The 20,041-nt window shown below is 39.9% G+C and overlaps 1 protein-coding gene and 1 pseudogene across 1 annotated transcript; one reads left to right on the top strand and one right to left on the bottom strand.

Moving 5' to 3' along the window:
- Window positions 1–1,839: 1,839 nt before the first annotated feature.
- LOC148108968 (olfactory receptor 7A10-like) lies at window positions 1,840–2,778 on the bottom strand. Its single transcript, XM_087867726.1, has one exon. It carries the CDS (start codon window positions 2,776–2,778, stop codon window positions 1,840–1,842), a length of 939 nt encoding a protein of 312 aa, XP_087723852.1.
- A 15,132-nt stretch (window positions 2,779–17,910) lies between these two features.
- LOC148108967 (olfactory receptor-like protein OLF4) lies at window positions 17,911–18,884 on the top strand (annotated as a pseudogene).
- Window positions 18,885–20,041: the final 1,157 nt, after the last annotated feature.

Raw genomic sequence — 20,041 nt, 5'->3', positions numbered from 1 at the left:
CTTAATTTTCCCCTTCCTTTTCCTAATGTTCTCCCTGTTAGTCCTTATGTTCCACAAATAAGTAAAGCCATATGATAATTGTCTTTCTCTGCTTGACTTATTTCACTTAGCATAATCCCCTCCAGTTCCATCCATGTTGATGCAAATGTTGGGTAGTCATCCTTTCTGATGGCTGAGTAATATTTCATTGTGCATATGGACCACATCTTTATCCATTTGTCTGTTGAAGGGCATCTCGGCTCCTTCCATAGTTATTTGGCTATTGTGGACTATTGTGGACATTGCTGCTATGAACATTGGGTGTGTGCATGGCTCTTCTTTCACTACATCTGTATTTTGGGGGTAAATAGTGCAATTGTTGGGTCACAGGGTAGCTCTATTTTTAATGTCTTGAGGAACTGCCATACTGTTTTCCAGAGTGGCTGTACCAGCTTGCATTCCTACTAACAGTGTAAGAGGGTTCCTCTTTCTCCACTACCTCACCAACATTTGTTGTTTCCTGTCCTGTTAAATTTTGCCATTCTAATTGGTGTAAGGTGGTATCTCATTGTGGTTTGGATTTGTATTTCCCAGATGGCTAGTGATATTGAGCATTTTTTCAATTTACAATTTCAATGCCATCCCTATTAAAATACCATTGGCATTTTTCAAAGAGCTGGAAAAACAATCCTAAAATTTGTATGGAACCAGAAAAGACCCTGAATCACCAAGGCAATGTTGAAAAAGAAAAGCAAAGCTAGGGGCATCACAATGCCTGATTTCAAGCTATAGGACAAAGCTGTGATTATCAAGGCTACATGGTATTGGCACAAAAACTGATACATAGATTGATTGAACAGAATAGAGGGCCCAGAAATGCATCCTAAACTCTATGGTCAACTAATCTTTGATAAATCAGGAAAACATATCCAATGGACAAAAGACAGTCTCTTCAATAAGTGGTGCTGGGAAACTTGGACAGCTACATATAGAAGAATGAAATTGGACCATTCCCTTACACTATACACAAAGATACATTCAAAATGGATGAAATATCTCAATGTGAGACAGGAATCCATCAAAATCCTAGAGGATAATATAGGCAGTAACCTCTTGGATGTTGGCCACAGCATCTTCTTTAGGACACATATCTAAAGAAAAGGGAAAGAAAAGCAAAAATGAACTTTTGGGACTTCATCAAGATGAAAACTTCTTCACAGCAAAGGAAACAGTCAACAAAACCAAGGGGCAACCCATGGAATGGGAGAAGATATTTGCAAATGACACTGTAGATAAAGGGCTGATATCCAAGCTCTATAAAGAACTTCTCAAACTCAACACTCAAAAAACAAATAACCCAGTCAAAAAATGGGCAGAAGACATGAACAGACACTTCTCCAAAGAATATATGAATGAAAAGAAATCATTTTTAAGAATTCAAAGTGTTCTTGTAAAATATATGGAAGTTTCCAAATATTCCTGATGCAAGGTTAGGAAGAACTGTGGGGACATATAAAAATAAACCAAGGAAAAACTGTATGTACATCAGATAGAGCAGAAAGCTTTGTAAATGGAGTATTCTGAAATTGTATAGAGAAGTTGGATTTTAAAAAAATGAAATTTCTGGAAATTTATAGGAGCTAATTCTATTTCACAATGATCAAAAATGATGACTTTGAGCCCTACAATCAAGGCACTTCTTCACCACCAGGACAATTGCCCTTCTATTTATTATTATTTTTTATTATGTTAAGTTAGCCAGCATACAGACATCATCAGTTCTTGAAGTAGTGTTCAAAGATTCATTAGTTGCCTATAACACCCAGTGCTCATCACAACACGTACCCTCCTTAATACCCATCACCTGGCTATAGTTGCCCTCCTGAAGAATCTTATCAGAGCCTCCTTTATGTCTTTGTTCCTCAGGCTGTAGATGAAGGGGTTCAGCATGGGCGTGACCACCGTGTACATTACTGAGGCTACTGTTCTTCCATGGGAGCTCTGGGTAACAGCAGAGCTAAGGTACACTCCCAGGACCGTACAATAAAATAAGGAAACAACTGAGAGGTGAGATGCACAGGTGGAAAATGCTTTATACTTGCCCTGAGCTGATGAGATTCTATATATGGAGGAAATAATCTTAGAATATGAATAAAGGATCCCAGAGAGGGGACCACAAGCCAGGACCACAACTGAAACATACATCACTGTGTCATTAAGAAAGTTATCAGAACAGGCAAGTTGGATCATCTGATGGATTTCACAGAAAAAGTGGGGGATTTCCACCTCTGAACAGAAGGAGAGCGTCAAAACCATTAAACTCTGTATTAAAGAATTCAGGGCACTCATGATCCAGGACAGCAGAGCCAGGAGTCCACAGAGCCAGGGGTTCATGATGACCGTGTAGTGGAGGGGGTGGCAGATGGCCACGAAGCGGTCATAGGCCATCACGGCCAGGAGAAAGTCTTCCCAGCCTGCAAAGAGTAGGGAAAAGCAGATCTGGCTAATACATCCTGTATAGGTTATAACTTTGCTGTGTGTCTGTATATTCACCAGCATCTTTGGGATGATGGTAGAGGTGACACAGATGTCTACAAAGGACAGGTTGGCCAGGAAGAAGTACATGGGGGTGTGGAGGTGGGAGTCAGAGCTGACGGCCAGGATGATGAGCAGGTTTCCAAACACAGTGATCACATACATGGAGAGGAAAAGCCCGAATAGGAGGTGCTGCAGTTCTGGTTTGTTTGATAATCCCAGAAGAAGAAATCCTGAAATGTGGGTATCATTGCCTGGTCCCATGTGGTGGTTTGATGACTAGAAATTAGGAAAAAAAGTGATTAATTTTAATACAAATGAACATTAGTAACATGGTAGAAATGCTATAACTTCAATGACATGTGGGAATAAAAGCAGGCATAAAATAAAGTGGATAGGGTGTTATCTTTACTGGGAGTTCAGGAACATGTAAAACAACATGACACTTGACAAGAAACCTTAGGGAAATCTGCATGGGAGATAGAATTAACTAGGGATGTGTGTGCCCTGTAAGAGAAAGGGCCAGTGCAATGTCCCTGAGGAAGTCACCTGTTTTGATCCCTGGAGGGATATCCAGGACTCAAAATGGAGCCAGTGTAGTCAGGAGAGGAGCAAGAGGGAGAGTGATGAGAGGTGGTGTCAGGGAAGGTTGAGGAATGAGGTGACCTCCTTGCTACAGATGAGACTTGAAGACACAGGAGTTCTTCATTCACATGGTGTTCCTGGCACTTCATTAATTTGTTTCCAAGAAATCCTGTCAACAAAAATGGATCCATTCCTTATTTCCAGGTGTTGGTTAACATCCTGGAGTCTGCATTTTAAGGGTCCCATTTTGGCACACTATGGAGTCCTGGGACCATGTGACTACTAGGCTCTTCTCACCTCCATCTACACTATTTAGGAAAGAAATGTACTAGTTAAGCTCCCAACATCAAATTATCATTACTCTAGTGAATATAGAAAAGTCCCCAAATTCCAGGTGGTAAGACACCCATGAACATGTAACTTGGTGCTCTATTTTAATATGACCATTTTGTTCTGTATTTTGAGAAGTATAAAAAATTCAAAGTAAGAGAAAAAGAAGAAGGGAGAGAAGGGTCTAATAAGCCCAGGTGGTTCATGAGAGATCATGTTGATGAGAAAGCTTCCCTGGTTCTGGTTGCATTCCAACCCTAGGTGTATCCCCTTGATGCCCAGAATAACTAACAAAGCAGCAAAAACCCACTTGTCCGAAAGAGACAAGAGTGATATATTTATGGTGTCAAGACATCTCAATGTATGAACACCCACTAGAAATATGAGCGAAAGGAAAAATTCCATAATTGACAAAAGGAAATATATAATCTACAAAAATAGTGGTGATATATCAAGAAGAAATGATAAAACACTTTCCTAAATGATATTAAATGCAAAATTTTGGAATCAGTGTAGGAGTTTTGAATCTTGTTATCTACCACACAGTAGCTGTTTGAATTTGGGAGACAATAAATCCATCCTAAAATGGTAATATTCTCACTGGAAGAATGGGGAAAAGTGGTATCCCTTCTCCTAAGGTGGTCGACAGATTTAGTTCTTACATGTAAGATGCTGAGCATAGTTCCTTCCTGTTACTATTTGAATTGTTATTCTCTTTGTTCAGTGCTGTTTCTATGTGTGTGTGTGTGTGTGTGTGTGTGTGTATACATGAGGATTTGTGTGTTTCCATGTGCACACATGCTTGATCTTAATGTAAAAGGCATGATTACTATGCACAGTAAACAAAAAAAAATTGGAATCCACAGCAGTAAAGGAAAAAAAAATGGTTTTAATAGAAGGTCAGTGGCTTCTAATGTGGGAAAGACAGTATGAAGAGTCCACCAGAATCAGGTTGCAGAGGGAAAAGGCAGTGAGTCAGGTGCTGATGTTTCATCAGACTCCAAGGAGCCCATGCTGACCTCTCTGCAGGCCTCATCATGAGGGCCACCTCACACCCCTGATCTAAGTGTCATTCTTGTCCCTATGCCCTGTTTATTTGACCACACTTGTTTTTATGTGTCCTGAGAATGGGTGAGGCTGGCTCTTCTCTGACTTTTCTTGGTGGCATTTATTCCTTTTGTTATCTTGGGCTTTTGAGTTTGATCTTTGTTTGACACAAAATCCAATGGGTACATGCATGTCCTGGTTCTCTGTTCCTTGTCTGCCATGCAGAAACCTTCCCAGACCATACCCTGCAATATCTGGCATGTTCCGTGACAATCTACTCACTTTCTGTTTATGATTTATCCTTGAAGACCCAATGTCAAATAAGCACTTAGCTCCCTGTTCTCCATTCTAATATATGATCCAAAGGAGCAGGGCCTCACCTGGTTTGTTCATGTCTTTTGTTGACAAACGTTGCATTTGTATAGAAACAAGTTTTAAGAAAATGAGAATTTATTAAATAAAAAGAATGGTAGGGAAAATAAAATCATGTTAAAGATGGTGGACTCAAATAACTGTTTTCAACAAAACTGAACAATATTCTAACAATAACATCTTACAGAAATGATATTACTCAGCCATCAGAAAGAACGATTACCCAACATTTGCAGCAACATGGATGGGACTGGAGATTATGCTAAGTAAATAAGGCAAGCAGAGAAAGACAGTTATCGTATGGTTTCACTCATTTATGGAACATAAGAAGTAGGAAGATCGGTAGGAGAAGGAAGGGAAGAATGAAGGGGGGGTGAACAGAAGGGGGAATGAACCATGAGAGACTATGGACTCTGGGAAACAAGCTGAGGGCTTCAGAGGGGAAGGGGTGGGGGATTGGGATACGCCAGTGATGGGCATTAAGGAGGGCATGTATTGCATGGAGCACTGGGTGTTATATGCAAATAATGAATCATCGAACTTTACATTAAAAACTAAGGATGTACTGTATGGTGACTAACGTAACATAATAAAAAATTATTATAAAAAAAAACAATACCAACCTTCACATCAATTTCAGTCGGTATTTCAGGATGAAATGGTTAAAAGCTTGGAAATAAATAATAGGAAGATATTCTTTATAATACATAGTACAAGAAACAGTAGCTAAAGTTATAATTTTATTGTATGTAAACTAAATGGACTGAATCATGCTTATGAAAAAGATGCAGGGGATCTTTAGTTGAATACAAAAGAGCATGTTTCACATAAGGACAGCATGTGATTGTTATTTTAAAACACCAATCTAACTCCAGAGTATAAAATGGTAGAAATAAGGACAGTTAGATGTGCAATAAGATGAGAATATGTGTAAAAAGCAATTCTTACTAGTAAAGATGAAGAAGAATTTCAGTGTTTTTTAAAGCAATGAGGGGGACACAATGTGACCAACTGACAGACTTGATCACACAAAATATGTAGGCTCTCATTCCATCCCATAAATACATCTCTACAGAATACAAGGATTAAGTGGCAAACAGCAACTTGGTGAAAAAATTGTCATTCTTTTCTTGAAAGGATGGGATTCAAACACAATAAAAACACACAGATCCCAGTACATGAAAGCAATGTACTTGCAAAAACAATTTGCCTATCTGAAGTAAATGGCTAACAAAGTCAAAAATATATTGAGCCTCCTTGGTAATAAAATAGTTGCAAAGTGATGCTCCTTGGCATATCCCTTCTTGCATATTAGGTACATTTTTTTTTCTCAGTGAATAGCAGTGGGAGAGATAAGACTGTGAAATGCATGCCTTAAAAACTGCCATTACTAGGTAGCATTTACTTCCATAGGTCTGGATCCTTCTAATAAATACAGAACAAGCTAAATGCATCCCACCTGAAAATTTTTTTAAAAATGCTGTCCCTCCACTGCTCACACATCCAAGCCTAATATTTTGTTTTCCTACTCCCCTTGGCTGCAAAACTCATTGAACATGTTTTAATTTCACTGGAACCACTTTATGCCCCTCATTCCTTCCTCTGTCTCATCCAACTGGACTTTTATTCAGACCATGTATCATTAGCAATGATCCCTGTATGGTGAGTCCAACCAACACTTATTTTTAAATATATTAAGTAAATTATTTTTAAACTTAATAATCAACCTAGCAAATAAACATGTAATCTCTTGGCTCTGGGATAAGCTGGTTGGGCTCTCAGGTGACCTCGGGTAAATGTTCTCAGGTTCCATTCTCTCTGACCCTTTTCTGAAATACCTGCTGAGCTCTGAGACTCACCTGGTTGGGGGTCTATAAGATGAAAGTCTCTGCGTGGAGGTCCCAGTTCATCCCTGGGTGGTTGATACTGAAAACTGAAACTCTGTTCCCAGACATTACAGGAGGAAAGAGTGAAGCATGAGTCCCCCAGCCAGACTTAGGAGCTCAAAAGCAACAACCATATTCTTTCCTGCACAAGGATGCACCATGGCCAGGGACTGAAGCAGAGGAGATATTTATAGCTCCCTGTGTCTGCTCATTAGGCACTGTTTCCATTGTTACTCCAACTTTTGAACAGATTATTTCCCCCTGGGTCTCTGGTCTGGACAGAAACAAAGGTTTTTCCTGCCAATTCTCTGTTCCCAGGAGACCAGATTAGAAGTCAGGTGTATCCAGTTATTATTACTTCTTCTCCATGATCTTGCCTGCCTTCCAGAGTTTTAACCTCCATGCATTATATCCAAAATTTGAGTTAATGTTTTCTCCAAATCTAAGACTGAGGAACCTGCTTAACCAGGTCTCATGGGTAGAGATCTCCTCATATCTCTAGGAAATTGCTATTCCCCTCTTCGACAAGAGAGGGAGTACCTTAATTAGCTATAAACATGTGGGTACTCTGCCCTTGTTTGCCTGATGGTTTTGACTAATCAATTGCTGATTCATGGTAATAACACAAATTCAGAGCTTCCATTTAGTGCTCCGTTTTCAAACGTTTGTTAATTATGAGATAGTTAGATCTTTTAATGTACCATACCCTGAAATGAGAATCCTAGGTGGGTTGTTTGATTTCATTTTTGCAAGAGTCCATGCTGTAAGGTCTTATAATGAACCTTAATCTACATTTGTAAAAGCGGAGCTCAGAATTGTGAAATTAGCTATCCAGAGTTATGAGCTGAGGGAGGGATGAGTTTTGACTGGAACTCCACCAAGATACTTCCAGTTTGCATGCCCTAGATCAATTGTTCTCAAGCAGGGGATTTTTGCCTCCAGACAACACTTGACAATTATGGAGAAATCTTGGGTTGTCATAACTATGGATGTCTACTGGCACCTAGTGGGTTGAGGCCACGGTTGATGCCCCACATCCTACAATGCACAGTATGGCCCCCAATACAAGGAATTATCTAGCACAGATGTCAACAGTGGAGAGGTTAAGAAACTCTTTTCTAGACAAGAACTTCTCCAACATTAACATGTGTTTGAATCACTTGAGGATCCTGTTCAAATTCCGAACAAAGTTTGTGGATGAGGTTCAGAAGTCCTGTAATTGTAACTGCTTCCCAGTTGATACTGATGCCATCAGTCCTGGTCTGTGGACCACTCTTTGAGTATTAAGACCATGTTTCAGTGTTTGATTCAGGGATAATTGATTTTAGACCTCCTCTACCCAGAATCCTCATGCTCACCTCAGGTCTGACCTTAGGTGGTCACATGATGGACTCAGTAGTTGAACTTGTGCATGCCTCTTGAGTATTTTCCCCATTAGCTGTGCTGTCTCTGGTTGAGATGATGCCAGATGGAAGAGATGCATAGGGCAGGATGCATGGGGGAGATGCATGGGGAAAGGGTGTGGGGCTTCCATGCCTTCTCCAGATACACCACTCTATCAGTCTCCATGTGTCCACCAACCTGAAAGCTCTCTGAACCATCCTTTTGGGTTTCATGGAAACTTCATGATATAGACATGATTAAATCATTGGCCATTGGTGATTAGACTGCATTTCCAGCCTCTCACACATCCTAGGAGGTCAGGGGGTGGGAACTAAAATTCTGAATCTGTAATTACATGGTTGGTCCTCCTGGCAAGCAGCTTTTCTCCATAGGTACTTTTCCAAAGTCACCTCGTTAACCTAGAAAAGGCATCTTTATGGCTCTCGTCACTTAGGAAATTTGAAGTTTTAGAAACTCTGTGCCAGAAATGGGGATGAAGACCAAATGTGTGCATGTGTGTGTGTGTGTGTGTGTGTGTGTGTGTATTTAATTTATTATGATACGTTAGTGACCATACAGTACATCATTTGTTTTTGTTGTAGTGTTCCATGATTCATTGTTTGTGTATAACACCCAGTGCGCCATGCAATATGTGCCCTCCTTAATACCCGTCACTGGGCCAGGCCATCCCCCCACTCCCCTCCCCTCTAAAACCCTAGTTTGTTTCCTGGAGTCCATAGTCTCTCGTGGTTAATTTCCCCCTCTGTTTACCCCCCCTTCATTTTTCCCTTCCTTCTCCTACCGATCTCCCTGCTATTCCTTATGTTCCACAAATGAGTGAAACCATATGATAATTGTCTTTCTCAGCTTGACTTATTCACTTAGCATAATGTCCTCCAGTCCCATCCATGTTGATGCAAATGTTGGGTAATCATTCTTTCTGATGGTGGTGTTATATTCCATATTATGTATCAACCACATCTTCTTTATCCATTCATCTGTTGATGGGAATCTCAGCTCCTTCCACAGTTTAGCTATTGTGGACAATGCTGCTATGAACATTGGGATGTCTATGGTCCTTCTCTTCACTACATCTCTATCTTTGGGGTAAATACCCAGTAGTCCAATTGCTGGGTCATAGGAGAGCTCCACTTTTAACATCTTGAGGAACTTCCATACTGTTTTCCAGTGGCTGTACCAGCTTGCATTCTCACCAACAGTGTCAGATGGTTCCCCTTTCTCCACATCCTCTCCAACATTAGTTTCCTGCATGTCAATTTTTGCCATTCTAACTGGTGTAAGGTGGTATCTCATTGTGGTTTTGATTTGAATTTCCCTGATGACTAGCGATCTTGAACATTTTTTCATGTGTCTGTTTGCCATTTGTGTGTCTTCTTTGGACAAGTGTCTGTTCATGTCTTCTGCCCATTTTTGACTTGATTATTTGTTTTTTGGTGTTGAGTTTGAGAAATTTTTTTATAGATCTTGGATACTAGCCCTTTATCTGTAGTGTCATTTGCAAATATCTTCTCCCATTCTGTGGGTTGCTTCTTTGTTTTGTTGACTGTTTCCTTTGCTGTGCAGAAGCTTTTTATCTTGATGAAGTCCCAAAGGTTCATTTTTGCTTTTCTTTCCCCTGCTTTCAGAGACGTGCCATGAAAGAAGTTGCTGTGGGTAATGTCAAAGAGGTTACTGTCTATGTTCTCTAGGATTTTGATGGATTCCTGTCTCACATCTGAGGTCTTTCATCCATTTTGGGTTTCTCTTTAAACCAAAGACTATAATAAGAGATGTAGTGGGACACTATATTGTTCATAAAGGGTCTATACAATAAGAAGATCTAACATTTGTAAATATCCATGCTTCCAACATCAGAGCAGCCAATTATATAAACCAATGAATAACCAAAATAAAGAAACACATTGACAGTAATACATTAATAGTAGGAGACCTCAACTGACAGCAATGGACAAATCATCCAAGCAGAAGATCAAGAAAGAAACAAGAGCTTTGAGTTACACATTGGACCAGATGGATTTTGTAGATATATACAGATCATTCCACCCTAAAACAACAGAATACTCATTCTTCTTGAGTGCACATGGAACTTTCTCCAGAATAGACCATATGCTGGGTCACAAATCAGTCTCAACTGATACCAAAAGATTGAGATTATTCCCTGCATGTTATCAGACCACAATGCTTTGGAACTCAAACTCAGTCACAGGAAAAAATTGGAAGGAACTCAAACACTTGGAAGTTAAAGAGCATCCTGATAAAGAATGAATGGGTCAACAAGGAAATTAAAGAAGAACTTAAATAATTCATGGAAACTAATGAGAATGCAAACACATCAGTCCAAAACCTATGGGATATGGCAAAGGCAGCCCTAAGAAGGAAATACATAGCTATCCAAGCCTCTCACTAAAAAATTAGAAAAATCCCAAATGCACAAGCTAACCATACCCCTAAAGGAGCTGGAGAAGGAACAGCAAATAAAACCTAAACCAAGCAGGAGAAGAGAAATAATAAAGATTAGAGCAGAGATCAAGGAAATAGAAACCAGAAAAAGAGTAGAGCAGATCAACGAAACTAGAAGCTGGTTCTTTGAAAGAATTAATAAGATTGATAAACCACTGGCCAGACTTATACAAAAGAAAAAAAAAACGACCCAAATTAATAAAATTATACATAAAAGGGGAGAGATCATGACTAACACCAAGGAAATAGAAACAAGTATTAGAAATTTTTATCAGCATCTATATGCCAAAAAAATCAAGCAACCTGGAAGAAGTGGATGCCTTCCTGGAAACCTATAAACTACCAAGACTAAAACAGGAAGAAATTGATTATTTAAACAGACTGATGAATTATGAAGAGATTGAAGCAGTCATCAAAAACCTCCCCCAAAAACAAGAGTCCAGGGCCTGACGGATTCCCCCGGGAATTCTACCAAACATTCAAAGAAGAAATAATACCTATTATCCTGAAGCTGTTTCAAAAAATAGAAACTCATTCTATGAGGCCAGTATTACCTTGATCCCCAAACCAGGCAAAGACCCCATCAAAAAGGAGAATTACAGACCGATATCCCTGATGAATATGGACACCGACATTCTCAACAAAATCCTAGCTAATAGAATCCAACAGTACATTAAAAGGATTATCCATCAAGACCAAGTGTTATTCAACCCGGGGATGCAATGTGGTTCAACATGCACAAATCGATTAGTGTGATATATCACATTAATAAGAGAACAGACAAGAACCACATGATCCTCTCAATTGATGCAGAAAAGGCATTTGACAAAATACAGCATCCTTTCCTGATTAAAACCCTTCAGAGTGTAGGGATAGAGGGTACATTCCTCAATCTCATAAAAACCATCTATGAAAAGCCTACAGCAAATACCATTCTCAATGGGGAAAAGCTGAGAGCCTTTCCCTTAAGATCAGGAACACGACAAGGATGCCCATTCTCACCATTATTGTTCAACATAGTACTAGAAGTCCTAGCAACAGCAATCAGACAACAAAAAAGAATAAAAGGTATTCAAATCGGCAAAGAAGAAGTCAAATGTCTCTCTTCGCAGATGACATGATACTCTATATGGAAAACCCAAAAGACTCCACCCCCAAACTATTAGAAGTTATAGAGAAATTCAGTAATGTGGCGGGATACAAAATCAATGCTCAGAAATCAGTTGCATTTCTATACACGAACAATGAGACTGAAGAAAGAGAAATTAGGGAATCATTTCCTTTTACAATACCATCAAAAACCACAAGATATCTTGGAATAAACCTAACCAGAGAGGTAAAGGATCTATACTCTAGAAACTACAGATCACTTATGAAAGAAATTGAAGAAGACATACAAAGATGGAAAAACATTCCATGCTCATGGATTGGAAGAATAAACGTAGTTAAAATGTCTATGCTACCCAGAGAAATCTACACTTTCAATGAAATCCTGATCAAAATACCAATGCCATGTTTCAAAGTGCTGGAATAAACAGCCTAAAATTTGTGTGGAACCAGAAAAGACCCCGAATCACCAAGGAAATGTTGAAAAAGAAAAACAAACCTGGGGGCATCACGTTGCCTGATTTCAAGCTATATTACAAAGCTGTGATCAACAAGACAGGATAGTGCTGGTGCAAAAACAGACACATAGACCAGTGGAACAGAATAGAGACTCCAGAAATGGACCCTCGACTCTGTGGTCAACTAATCTTGCACGCTGGTACAGCCACTTTGAAAAATAGTATGGAGTTTCCTCATGATGTTAAAAATAGAGCTCCCATATGACCCAACAATAGCACTAGTAGGTATTTACCCCAAAGATATAGATGTAGTGAAAAGAAGGGGCAACTGCACCCCAATGTTCATAGCAGCAATGTATACAATAGCTAAACAGTGGAAGGAGCTGAGTTGCCCTTCAACAGATGAATGGATAAAGAAGATGTGGTGCATATATACAATGGAATATTACTCAGCCATCAGAAAAGATGAATACCCACCATTTGCCTCGACATGGATAGACTGGAGGAGATCATGCTATCTGAAATAGCTCAAGCAGAGAATGACAATTATCTTAAAGTTTCACTCATATGTGGAACACAAGGAATAGCATGGAAGACCATAGAGGAAAGGAGGGAAAACTGAAGGGGGGAAATTAGAGAAAGAGAGAGAGAGAGAGAGAGAGAGAGAGAGAGAGAGAGAGAGAAACCATGAGAGACTAGGGACTGTGGGAAACAAACTGAGGCTTTCAGAGGGGAGGGGGTTCTGAGGATGGGAGAGCAAGGCGATGGGTATTAGGAGGGCTTATGTTGTGATGAGCACTAGGTGTTATATGCAACTAATGAATCATTGAACACTACATCAGAAACTAATGATGTACTATATGGTGCCTAACTGAACATAATGAAAAAAAAAGACTAGGAGAAAACTCAAAATTGGGATAATATGCAAGGAGGTTAGAGTTCTGGAAGGCGTGCAAGATCATGAGAAGAAGTAAGGAAAACTGGATTCACCTGACTTCTAATCTGGCCACTTGGTAACAGAATTAGCAGGAAAGAATTTCCTTTCTGTTCAGGCCAGTGGCCCATGGGGAAATTATATGCTCAGAAGTGGGAGTACGATGGAATCATTGCCTAATGAGCAGACACAGGGAGCTGTAAATATCTCGTCTGCTGCAGTCCCTGGCCATGGTCCACACTTGTGCAGGGACAAAACATGATTGCTACTTTGGGGTTCTTAAGTCGAGCTGGGGGATCCATGCTTCATTCCTTCCTGCTGTCCTGTCTGTTAACAAAGCTTTGGTCTCTCTGATCAAGCATCCAGGGATGAATTGGGACCTCCACATGCAGACTTTCATCTTATAGACCCCATCCAGGTGAGTCTCAGAGCCAGCAGGTATTTCAGGAAAGGGTCAGAGAGAATGGAACCTGGGAACCTTTACCTGAGGTCACCTGAGAGCCTAACCAGCCTATCCCAGAGCCAAGCGATTGCATGTTTGTTTGCTGGGTTGACTACAAAGTTTAAAAATATTTATTTAATATATTTTTAAAAGATGTGTTCATGGTGGGAAGTCCAGTTGGACGAGACAGAGAAAGGAATGGGTAGTGTAAAGTGCTTCCAGTGAAATTAGAACATATTCAAAGAGTTTTGCAGCTAAGGTGAGTAGGAAAACAGAGTTTTAGGCTTGGAGATATGAGCAGTAGATGGAGAGTATTTTCTAAAATTTTTCAGATGGGGTGCATTTAGCTTGTTCTGTATTTATTAGAAGGATCCAGGTCCGTGGAGGTAAATACTATCTTGTGACAGCTGTTTTTGAGACATACATTTCACAGTATCATCTCTTCCATTGGTATTCACTGGGGGAAAAATGTACTTAATATGCATGAAGGGATATACCAAGGGGCATTACTCTGCAAGTATTTTATTACCAAGGAGGCTGAATATATTTTTGTTTTGTTTGCCATTTACTTCCTACATGCAAATTGTTTTTGCAAGTACATTGCTTTCATATACTGGGATCTGTGTGTTTTTATTGTGTTTTGATTACATTCTTTCTTTTTCTTTTAATTATGTTCTGTTAGTTACCATTTGGTACATCATTAGTTTTTTATGTAGTGTTCAATGGTTCATTAGTTGTGTGTAACACCCAGTGTTCATCTCAACATGTGCGCTCCTTAATACCCATCACCCCAGTACCACATCCCCCAGTACCACCCCTCCCTCTGGAACCCTCAGTTTGTTTCCTGGAGTCCATAGTCTTTCACGGTTTGACTCGCTCTGATTCCACCCCTCCAGTTTTCCCTCCCTTCCCCTAAGAATGGTAATGTTTTCACCAAGTTTGCTGTTTTCCACTTAATCCTTGTATTGTGTTTAGATGTATTTATGGGATCGAGTGAGAGCCTACATACTTTGTGAGGTCCAATCTAACAGTTGGTCACATCGTGTTCCCCTCATTGCTTTTAAACATTGAAATTCTTCTGCATCCTTAGTAGTAAGAACTGTTTTTTATACATATTGTCACCTTATTGCACATCCCATTGTTGTTATTTCTACCATTTTGCATTTTGGAATTAGATCTGTTTTTGTTAAAATAGCAATCACCTCCTGTCATTATGTGAAACAGGCTCTTTTGTATTCAACTAACGATCCCTCCATCTTTTTCATAAGCATGATTGAGTCCATTTTTGGTTACATACAGTCAAATTATAACTTGAGCTACTGCTTCCTGGACTGTGTGTTTAAAAAGAATGTTTTCCCTTTCTTTTACTTCCAAGCCTTTAGCCATTTCAGCCTAAATTAAAGACCCATATTGATGTGACTGTTGCTGCTTTATATCTTTTCTGTAAGATGTTAGTATTAGATATTATTCAGTTTTGTTGAAGAGTTATTTGAATCCACCATATTTAACATGATTTTATTTTCCCTAACATTCTTTCTATCTAATAAATTCACATTTTCTTAAAACTTGTTTCTTTTTTAAATAATTTTTATTTTGTTATATTAGTCACCATACAGTACATCCCCAGTTTTTGATGCAATGTTCCATGATTCATTATTTGCATATAACACACAGTGCACCATGCAATATGTGCCCTCCTTAATACCCATCACGGGCCTATCCCAACCCCCCATCCCCCTCCCCTCTGAAGCCCTCAGTTTGTTTCCCAGAGTCCACAGTCTCTCATGGTTCATTCCCTCTTCTGTAAAACTTGTTTCTATACAAATGCACACCTTTGTGAACGCAAAGGCGTGAACAAAGCAGGTGAGGCCCCTGCTCCTTTGCAACATAGATTATAATGGAGAGCAGGGAACTAAGTGTTCATATGATACAGGGTCTTCAAAGATAAATCATATACAGAGAGGGGATGGATTGTCACAGAACATGCCAGATTTCGCGGAGTATGGTCTGGGAAGGTTTCTGCATGTCAGACAAGGAACAGAGAATCAGGACAGTGCATACTCATTGGATTTTGTATCCAACAAGGACCAAACCCCAAAGTCCAAGATAACAAGGAAATGAATGACAGCAAGGAAAGTAAAAGAAGAGCCAGTCTTATCCATTCTTGGGCCACATAAAAAGAAGTGTGGTCAAATAAACAGGGCATGGGAACAGGAATGACAATTAGATAGGGGCCTGAGGTGGACCCCATGATGAAGCCCGTGGGTCAGTCAGCACAGGCTCCCTAGTCTCTGGTGTAACATCAGCACCCATCCTGACTGCCTTTTCCCTCTGCAATCCGGTCTTCAAAGGGACTCTTCTCTCATACTGTTTCTCCCACATTAGCAGGCACAAGCCCTCTATTAAACAATTTTCACCCTTCACTGCAGTAGATTCCAACTTTTTTTAACTGTCCACAGTAAACGTGCCTTTTACATTATGATCAAGCATGTGTGCACATGCGAACACACAAATCTACATGTATGTACACACACACACATAAAACACAACTGAACAAAGAGAATAACCATTCATATACTAACAGGAAGGAACTATGCTCAACTTTTTACATATATGGACTCAATAGGTCAACCACCTTAGAAGGATGGATATGACTACCTGCACCATTCTGGTGAGAATATTAACATTTTAGAATGAATTGTTTGTCTTCCAAATTCAAACAGCCCACATGTGGTAGATCCAAGACTCAACACTCATTCACTGATTCCAAAATATTGCATTTAATGTGATATAGAAAAGTCTTTTTCCATTTCATCTTCATAAATAACCACTTTTTTTGTACATTGTGTATTTCTTTTTGTCAATTGTGGATTTGTTCATTTTACTCATATTTCTAGTGGAAGTTCATACATTGAGGGGTCTTGACATCATAAATATATCACTCTTTTCTCTTTTGGAAAAATTGGGGGGTTTGCTGCTTTATTAATTATTCTGGGCACCAAGGGGATATATTTAGGGTTGGAATGCTGCCAGACTCAGGGAAGTTTTCTCATCATCACGATCTCTCAGTGACCGCTTGGGCTTATTAGATCTTTCTCCCCCCTTCCTTTTCTCTGTCTCTTTTTAGATTTTTATATTTCTCTAAATACAGGACAAAATGGTCATTTAAAATGGAGCATCAAGTTACATGTTCATGGGAGTCTTACCACCTGGAATTTGGGTACTTTTCTATAATTTTTAGGGCAATGAGAATTTGATGTTGAGAGCTTAAAGAGTATGATTTCTTTCTTAAATATTGTAGCTGGGGGTGAGAAGAGCCTGGTAGTCTCATGGCTCCAGGAGTCTGTAGTGTGCCAAAATGGGATTCTTGAAATAGGGATACCAGAATGTTAACCAACACTTAGAAATAAGGAAAGGATCCTTTTAAAAAATTTTTTATTATGTTATGTTACTCACCGTAATACATCATTAGTTTTTGATGTAGTGTTCCATGATTCATTGTTTGCTCCATGCAGTACATGCCCTCCTCAATACCCATCACCAGGCTAGCCCTTCCTCCCATCCCCTCCCCTCTAAAACCCTCAGATTGTTTTCTGGAGTCCATACTCTCTCATGGTTCATCTCCCCCTCCGATTCCCCCTCCCTTCATTTTTCAGATCCATTTTTTAAAAGATTTTATTTATTATATATTTGAGAGAGAGAGAGATTGAAAGCATGAGTGGGGGGAGGGGTAGAGGAAGAGGGAGAAGCAGACTCCCCAATAGGCAGGGAGCCCTGCAGTGTGCTCCATTCCAGGACCTTGGGATCATGACCTGAGACAAAGGCAGCTGCTTCCCTGACTAAGCCACTCTGGCACCCGGTTAGGGATCCATTTTTATTGACAGAACTCCTTGTAAACAAAAAATGAAGTGTAAGGAACACCAAATGAAATGAGGACTTCCTGTGTCTTGAAGTCTCCACTACAGCGGGGAGGCCATCTTGTTCCTCAACCTTCCCTAACATAACCTCTCATCACTCTCCCTCTTGCTCTTCTCCTGACTACACTGGCTCCATTTTGAGTCCTGGATATCCATCTGAAACAAGTGGCTTCCTCAGGGCCTTTGCACTGGCTCTTTCTCCTGCAGGGCACACACATGCTCAGATAAACTCGTGTCTTTCGTGCAGACTTCCCTGAACTCTGCCTTCAAATGTCACCTTCTTTTAGGTCTTCCTGAACTCCCAAAAAAATAACACCTCATCTATTTTCATTTATGCCTGCTTTTTTTTTCTCCCACTGTCATTGTAATTGTAGCATTTCCACCATGTTACTAATCCCCATTTGTGTTATAATTAATCATTTTTGTGCTAATTTCTAGTCATCGCAACCACCACATGGGACAAGGCAATGATTCCCAAATTTCAGGATTTCTTCTTCTGGGATTATCAAATAATCCAGAACTGCAGCACCTCATATTTGGGCTTTTCCTGTCCATGTACCTGATCACTGTGTTTGGAAACATACTCATCATCCTGGCCGTCAGCTCTGACTCCCATCTCCACACCCCCATGTACTTCTTCCTGGCCAATCTGTCCTTTGTAGACATCTGTTTCACCTCCACCACCGTACCCAAGATGCTGTGGAACATCCAGACTCAGAGCAAAGTGATCACTTATGAAGGCTGCCTAAGCCAGATGTTTTTTTTTTTTTTTTTCACACTCTTTGCAGGATTAGATGTCTTTCTCCTGACTGTGATGGCCTATGACCGCTTTGTGGCCATCTGTCAACCCCTGCACTACATGATCACCATGAACCTCTGGCTCTGTGGATTATTGGTTCTGGTGTCCTGGATCATGAGCATCCTGAATTCCTTGTCAGAAAGCTTAATGGTGTCGTGGCTGTCCTTCTGTACAGAGGTGGAAATCCCCCACTTTTTCTGTGAACTCAGATGATCCAACTTGCCTGTTCCGATACATTTTTTAATAACATGGTGATATATTTTGCAGCTGTGCTCCTCAGTGGTGGTCCCCTAGCTGGGGTCCTTTACTCTTACTCTAAGATAGTTTCCTCTGTATGTGGGATCTCATCAGCTCAGGGCAAGTACAAAGCATTTTCCACCTGTGCATCTCACCTCTCCGTTGTCTCCTTATTTTATTGTACGAGCCTAGGAGTGTACTTTAGCTCTGCTGCTCCCCAGAGCTCCCACGCAAGTGCAGTGGCCTCGGTGATGTACACGGTGGTCACGCCCATGCTGAACCCCTTCATCTACAGCCTGAGGAACAGAGACATAAAGAGGGCTCTTATGAGATTCTCTAGGATGGCAGTTCTAAAAGGGACAATTGTGCTGAGGCTGAAGAAGTTGCCATGATTGCAGGGTCGAGGCCTTAGAATCAAAAGGTGTGTTTTTTTAATGCAGATTTTGGAAGTAGAACTTGCTTACTTGATTTATTTCCTGTAATTTCCATCTTGTTTATTTTGACCTCTTGTACAATGTATTTACTCACTTTATTAAGCTTACTGATATCTTTGATACCCAGGAGATTTTCCCTTTGTCATTTTCCTACTCTCTCAAAGTTATTTCTAACAGTGTATGTGATATATTTGGAAATTCTCACTTATTTGAAAGGACTACATGGATCTGCTAAGAACAATTTCTTCTCATATGAAATACATCATAATGAATATTTTTCTTTTGTTTTACTAAAAAAAAAAAACAGTCATGAGTCGTACTACTCCTATGGAAAATCTACTTTTGGCCACCATAGCTATTTATATAAATTTATAACAGAAAAATCTGAGACTGTGTTTCCCTTTGTAACATCATTCCTTTGTGCATCACTACCTTCACTGCTCTTCTGAGAATGCAGACTTTGGCGTACTATTTGTTATAGCTGATCATGGTGATCTTCCTACATATTAGGAGCCCTGTTGTATAACACGGCTTGTGTCCACCATGCCTCCCATAGTCACTCGCAATAGAAATGATAATAAAATACATGTCTCCAAATGGAATCTACACAGAAAGACAAATATGGAAAAAATAGATTGACATAACGTGACCTTAGAGTCAAACGTGACTTTAAGGATGATGAAGAGAATATTAACACATACATTTATTCCTATGCAAAATACTTCTTTCTCAGATGCTTCATCTACTCATTGAAATATGAATTATCAGGGTCCGTCTGTAAGGGATAGTTAGTAAGATGAAACACTGGTGATATGTTTGGATTTTATTAAATTATTTTCTGGTTTCTGGTTGAAAACTTCCAGTGCTGCATACGAATATGATTCCTTCCATTTCACTAAATGAAACATCTCCCACTATTCGAAACTTTGCCATAACCTCTAAATACACAGTGAATGAACGTCAGTATCATCTATTATATATGATCCTCATAACCACAGGAGGACTCACCAGCAAGCCTTGCCTCCTGTCCACGATGTGATCCATAGTCTCGAGTTCTGTGCAAACAGGCATGCCTTTCCGACCTTTCCATGTTATCACCAGGGGCCACAATGGAG

This window comes from Ursus americanus, chromosome 14 (assembly GCF_024610735.1).
Source record: "Ursus americanus isolate L20-20 chromosome 14, mUrsAme1.1.p, whole genome shotgun sequence".
NCBI classification, from domain to species: Eukaryota; Metazoa; Chordata; class Mammalia; order Carnivora; family Ursidae; genus Ursus; species Ursus americanus.
The sequence above is the reverse complement of the archived record's forward strand: the minus strand, read 5'-3'. Positions and strand labels throughout refer to the sequence as shown.

Coding starts and splice junctions, on each gene's coding strand:
- LOC148108968 (XM_087867726.1), bottom strand. CDS start 2,778: ATGGGACCAGGCAATGATACCCACATTTCAGGATTTCTTCTTCTGGGA.